This window comes from Haliotis asinina, chromosome 2 (assembly GCF_037392515.1).
Source record: "Haliotis asinina isolate JCU_RB_2024 chromosome 2, JCU_Hal_asi_v2, whole genome shotgun sequence".
In the NCBI taxonomy this organism is placed as follows: domain Eukaryota; kingdom Metazoa; phylum Mollusca; class Gastropoda; order Lepetellida; family Haliotidae; genus Haliotis; species Haliotis asinina.
In genome coordinates this window covers 42,429,635-42,436,391 of record NC_090281.1, presented here as the reverse complement: position 1 = coordinate 42,436,391, position 6,757 = coordinate 42,429,635, and the positions used below count along the sequence as shown (strand labels likewise).

Sequence of the window (6,757 nt, the reverse complement as noted above, 5' to 3'; positions counted from 1 at the left end):
TGTTGGGTTTTGTAAAGCCATCTCTGAATTTGCCTTCGATCCAATCACAAATCATCTCAGTAGAGATGGTGAACGACTGGAAGCTGTAATTCGTCCAAGCACAAAGCAGGACTTGAAACTGACAAGCGTTTGCACCAGTTTCCGTGAGATCCAGTCATCCGAGAAAAACGGATGTAGTTTCTTTGCAACCCATAGACATAAAAACATGTCATATGTACAAGTATCACACCTGCTTAATTACATAATGTGGCTGAGACAGGACTCGGATGCATGAGTCATCAATCAATTTATTTTGTTTATGGCGTATAGCCTGCTAGGTGTTAAGTTTAAATTGCATGTGGTCAATGATTGAAGCTGTGTATTGCATATTGTCTTTAGCAGACAGGCAGCCATACATATAGGTGTCAATAAACCAGACATTAAGCTTTCTCTGTGATAGAGGCTTCTTCTTACAATCAACATGTTTTTTATGTAACGAGTAGATTATTTACTTGTTTGTGTACACAACCAAAATTAGACTACTGCTCACGATCTCATACTCCGGGCATGCATACTGTTTCAAGCTCCGTGAACCTATTGAACAGAACAGAACAGAAATTTTATTCTCAAAAATCACATATCGTGACACAGAGAACATACAGCAATTTCATACATAAAATTACTTAAAACATAGAGCAAAGCCCAGTTTTGATAAATTTGGCAATGTTACAGTTAAGTGGTGGATAGTCACATTTCATTAGATACACAAATTTTTCAGTACTTGGATGCTTACAGAAATATTGAGGAAGAAATTGATGTCTGAAGGTATTGAGTGCTGGGCAGTATAATAAAAAGTGAAGTTCGTCACAGACAGACGTCGAAGATGCACAAAGATGGCAGGTTCTATTACACCGTTCGGTGCCGTACCAGCGTCCTGTTTCAATGGGCAACCTGTGGTTTGAAGTTCTGAATTTAGTCAACCAGCGTCTATAGTAATAGGGTAGTTGTAACAAGTAAGGTTCTAAAAATAGAGAATGCTTATACATTACATAGTAACAACCTTTCGACGAATCCACAGCAGAGCGCCACCATAATTGCTTAAACTGATCAATAAGAGTGAGATGAACATCATTTTTAAGCCAAACAATGCTAGGTACAGACTGGCTGAGCCAGATATAATACAACCCCGTATCCTGAAGGATACGTTTGACGCTTGATAACAAAGGGAAATTAAAATCAGCATTTACGGAATATAGATTGCACATGACATGGTAAAAGATAGTATTTAATTTGTTATTACAACTTAACATTTTGGCCCAGTTTGATATAATTCTAACTTTAACGGATATACTGATGGGGTATCTACCTAATTCACCGTATATCATAAAATCTGGAGTTGATTGTTTCACATTCAGAATATATTTACAAAATTTAAGATGGACACGTTCGATCATGGCAACATTTTCAAATCCCCACACTTCTGCACCATAGAGAAGAATTGGTTTAACAAGATTATCAAATAATTTCAACTGGCAGTCTATCGGCATGTCAAGTTGGCGAATGATTTTGAAGATGGTAAACATTGCCTTATTGGCTTGTACAGAAATACGTTTGATCGCTTTAACGAACCGTCCATTACCAGTGAAAAGTACACCAAGATATATATATTCATTAGAGATGTCAATAGTTGTACCATTTAACGTAAAATTGTATTTCTTCTTACAATATCCTTTTGAAAATATAACAACCTTTGTTTTTTCTAAATTCACACTAAGTTTCCATTTTTTACAATATTGGTCAAAAGCATTCAAAGAATTCTGCAACCCATCACTTGTTTCAGCTAAAATGACCCTATCGTCGGCGTAAAGTAATATTAACAGTTTCATGAAAATACCAATCTGGTCCTCAATAAGCTTATTTACATGTTCGAGGCCAGTTACATCATGTTCATAGAGGAAACACTCAAGATCATTTATGTACAAGGCAAAAAGGAAGGGAGATAGATTTTCACCCTGTCTGACACCGCTCTTACATGGGAAGGCATTAGTTACAACATCACAATGTACAACTCTTGATTTTATACGCTCATACATATTCTTTATGATACAGAAACATTTTCCATTGATATTACTTTGAATTAATTTATACCAAAGGCCACTTCTCCAAACAGTATCAAAAGCTTTACTGAAATCCACGAAAACACAGAACAATTTCTTTTTAAAATTTTGATAAATGTCAAGTAGTGATTTCAGAACATAAATTTGATCCATCGTAGAATATTTGCTTCTAAAGCCAGCTTGAGCCTTACTGATTAAGTCAAATTTGTCTGAATACTTTTGCAGTCTTGCACTTAAGATGGAAGTGAAAAGCTTTCCTAAACAACTTAACGAAGAGATTCCCCTGTAGTTACATGGTTCCGCAGGGTTCCCTTTATTTTTGTAGATTGGCTTTATGTAACCAACAAGCCAAGCTTCAGGCATTACACCATTGTTAAACACGCAATTGAAAAGTTTCATATATACAGGCATTAAAACACGAGTGGTTGCTTTTATATACTCATTGTATATGTTGTCTACACCACAAGCCTTGTTGTTACGTAACTTGCTTGTAGCTGACAGAATCTCTTCTTCAGTTATGTCACAGTCAAGTTCCTCGTTAACAGGCAAATCATTCACATCCAAGCTAATATCCTCATACTCACATTCATTCAACTCTTTAAAATATTCATATAATTTATCTACAGCAATTATAGGCTTTTCGGGCTTATTATTAAAAGATTTTAGCAACTTCCAAAACTCTTTAGGGTTTTTATCTTTTGTATCCCGGAGAGTATTTGTACACTTGAGCTTATAATTTTTATAAGATTTTTTCAGGATTTTACTGTATCGTTTACTAGATTGTAAAAAAGCCGATCTATTCTCGACACAATTCAGTTTACCATATTGCTTTTTGCAGTTATGATACTTTTTACGTGTCAGTTTGCATTCCTGATTAAACCATGGTTTGGAATTTGTTTTGGATATATTACGTTTCTTTTTACTGCCCAAAGTAGCCATTGCTGCAGCAATTAGTTTGTCATTGACAAGATTGGTAGCAATATTAATACATTCCTCAGCATCGTTGACATCCAGTGCATCGATTCTCTTACAAATATCTTCTATAAACGTCTGGTCAAAATGTTGTACAAACGCATCTTGATTAACTGGATCCCACTTTTTAACAGTATGTTTAGTCCTTTCGGTCAAGTTGGAGACCGGGAATTTGGAAGTAACTCTATCACAACGGTATGTTGTGCATGAAAAAGTTATGCATGAATGTACATCGGAGTAACAAGGATCAAATTCACACACTTTGAATTCCGTTATGAAATGAAATACATTGGCTGTTGCCATACAATAGTCTACTACACTTGCATCTTTACAAGTTAACATACCAATGTTTTCGTCTTCGCCGATCCTTCCGTTAGCGATGAACAAGCTTGTGTTTTTACATGCTTCTAACAGTTTATAGCCATGTGAGTTTGTTGAACGGTCCATAGAGTCTCTCACTAAATTAACTCCAGCGCTTTTAAGTAAGTTAACTGACTGGAACATGCTATCGTCTACATCACGTTCAATGCATTCATCCATTTCTACATAATCAGGGAGGTCACTGGTACGCGCATTCAAGTCCCCAACAACACACACATAGTTATGATGTCACGTTCAAATTCGGGAAAGTGTTCCTTCGAAGCATACTTACTACCCTCTGGAGGTATGTATATACATCCAGGTATAAGGTCTTCTTCAAGTCTTAGTATATGTCCACTTATCTTACACCAAAGTAAGATATCATTAGTTTGTGATAGCATCTTTACACTGCTGTTTAACCGTTTATTGACTGCTATTCACTGCGCATGCGGTATGGGCGCAGCGCAGCACAACTGTTGAAACAACTTCTTCCCCCAGCGCGGGGGGAAATTTAGTGAATCGCTTGAACTCCGAATTCGCGGGTTTTTTCCATCGCGTTTTTTTTCTTTATAGGTTGAACTGGCATTTTTTATAATTTGTTTCGGTAACTGCATACCAAAAGGTATCAGAATCTTCAAAGTTGTGTTTTCCTTTTTCATGTGACCTTTTAGAAAGTTTCGTTCCATGAGATAACCTATCAAAATAATACAACATATCAATAATGTCCTATGTTCCAGGGTGGGCAGTTCTCTCTGGAGGTCTTGATGTTTCTTTTTCTTTGGGAGCAGTGTCTGGCCAGCACTATGTTGCACCATGTTCAGTTTATTAATTTGCGTCTCCAGTCCAACATGAAATTTATCATCTCGAAAACGTTGGGATGGACTTTTCCAACAAGTTACTTTAACCTCCCATGCCAACCTCCAACCTGTTATTTGTCCAGGGCACATTTCTGTCATGGGCTTCCATTCCTGAAGGTTATTGTTTAGTTATGTTAAATATAGCAGTATGTGTTAACTGCCACTAGCCCGTGTACAACAGGTGTAGTCCCACGAAGCCTAAAATTATTCAGTTGGCTTATGGGACTTCATGCCTCAATGATTTTATGGGATTGTGGTGGATTGTTGCTTGGCTGACCACAGAAAGGAAGAATCAACAGAAACAACAAAAATCAAATATGATTGTGAAATATTTCAAAAGGTGACCTGTCCCATCTGCATCACTGGTACTACTGGTAAAAGTTGGATCGACCACATGATTCATAGCAACATATACTGTCATGTGTTATGTTATCACAACACAGTCTGTATCATTTAGCATATTATCAGAGGTGACAAGGTGATGTTGTTTATGGTTATTGTTATTCACTGTTCTCAAACACAAAATAAGTGGGATACTGAGTCGGAATTATTTTCTAAACAGCTTGCGCATAGTGAAAGACACACCCATGCATCTTCACACCACCGAACACTGTAGTAAGAGCATCAGCATCCTACCCCTAACAGAGTGACCCCTGTCCAATGAACAGTGGTCTGTCCCACTCTTATTTCACGCAGCAATTACCTCATTAATTATGTCGAGGGGTCAAACTGTAATTAGCCTTTGGGATTTATTAGGTGTGAATTTGAGGCCTTGCAGACCGTTTTACCATCACCCACCAGTTATCTCCCCTTGTGGGTCTTTATAAACTGAAAATGTCTTGTAAACATCATCTTTCCAAAATTGTAAATGTCTTGTAAACATCATCTTTACAAAAGATTTACAAGCTTGTAAAGTTGAACTTTTTTCCAGTGACAATAGTCGATATGATGAAGTCCAATGCCATCAAAACGCTAGCAATGGTGATGTATTGCTCGTGGAACAATATTCGGATCCTGTTGGCTAACGATGTATCCTTCTTCAGTATTCTACCGATTGTTTCCCGAGTGCAGCTGATCTGAGTTCGAAGCTGTTCATGATTCGAGGAAGCGGATTCTAATCGCGTGTGTCTCTCGTCTTGTAAATTGCGTAGTCATTCAATCATGCGGCGCTTCATACCCTCGTCTTCCGCTTTGGTGTGATCAGTGGGGTCATGTGTTTACTCATGCTGTGTTATGTCCGTAATAAGTTACGTGTTGGGTACACTTTCACACTAGAAGAGATAAAATATCGAATAGTGAAAAAGCTGTCGCCGAAGTGTACGGGAACAGGTTTTGCATCCCGCTGGACTTTGAGTTGCCAACATCACATGCACCGTTTTAATGCACCTGGAATACGAACTTACGTTCAATGATTACGACAAAGTCGTGCGTACGCCGCAGGGTGCTGATACAGGATACTGCGACATAGAATGATAATATGTGAAAAGACTGTAAGAAATATGGAATATCACCATGAACGTGCCGTATTGATCATACCAATGGAGGAATACATCACATTCGATAGAGACAGTGAGAAATTTTGCAATCCAGAAACCACCAAAGTAGAAGTGACCTTAGACGGAGTGCCTAATCAATTACTAGTATTTAGCCATGAAATGAAAAAAAGCATACCAGCAATGGGATGAAATATAGAAGCTACCGGCAATCAAATGAAACTCAATAGTCGACAACGTGGTCAGTGAACTGGATCTATACTCTGTGAATATCGGTGATTACTTAAGTAGGAAGTACGCCTTGTGGTTGGATTTGAGATCGACGGATGATAACACTCTACACGGTAGTGATTGCCGTATTGAAAATGGAAGTGAGGGGATAACTCTTCAAATACTTAAGAATGCTCAGAGATCAGGTAAATTGAAATTATATTTTTATGTAATTATGGATGCGCAACTTAATATAGACAATTGGACATTCGTGCAAGCCATTTATTAGTGGGGGACACCCTCACACCCTCGAACAGCCGACTGTAAGTCACCCACACAAGTCCACTGGGGTGTGGGCTTGCCCCACGATCCACACTGCGCTATTATATGCGGGCAGTCGCGTTGTGGTAAGACTGTTTTCATGCTGGATTTGTTGGAGGGGTATTATAAGGAAGTATTTGATAAAGTCGTTACCTTGTGTCCTACTATAAACATGAATAAAACGTACAAGGAAAGAACTTGGGTGATGATGGACTCAGACGTACACAGAGTCGACCTTATACACAGTTGCAAGAGTATTTAACCTTGTTTCACAACAAATTTAAAGGAATACCGATGTTGTCATCCTTGATTACAGTAGCGCTAACAGAGAGATAACAAAAAAAGAGAGACATGCTGTCGTATTTAGCCTTCTCTGGCTGGCACGCGAATCACAGCATATGGGTGTTGACGCAAAAATTCAACTCGGTGTTGAAAGACTTGAGGGAGC

At 38.2% G+C, this 6,757-nt stretch overlaps 1 protein-coding gene across 1 annotated transcript; it reads right to left on the bottom strand.

The window, feature by feature from the left end:
- Nucleotides 1-662: 662 nt before the first annotated feature.
- LOC137271813 (uncharacterized) lies at nt 663-1,865 on the bottom strand. The gene has a single exon (XM_067804214.1). It carries the CDS (start codon nt 1,863-1,865, stop codon nt 663-665), a length of 1,203 nt encoding a protein of 400 aa, XP_067660315.1.
- Nucleotides 1,866-6,757: the final 4,892 nt, after the last annotated feature.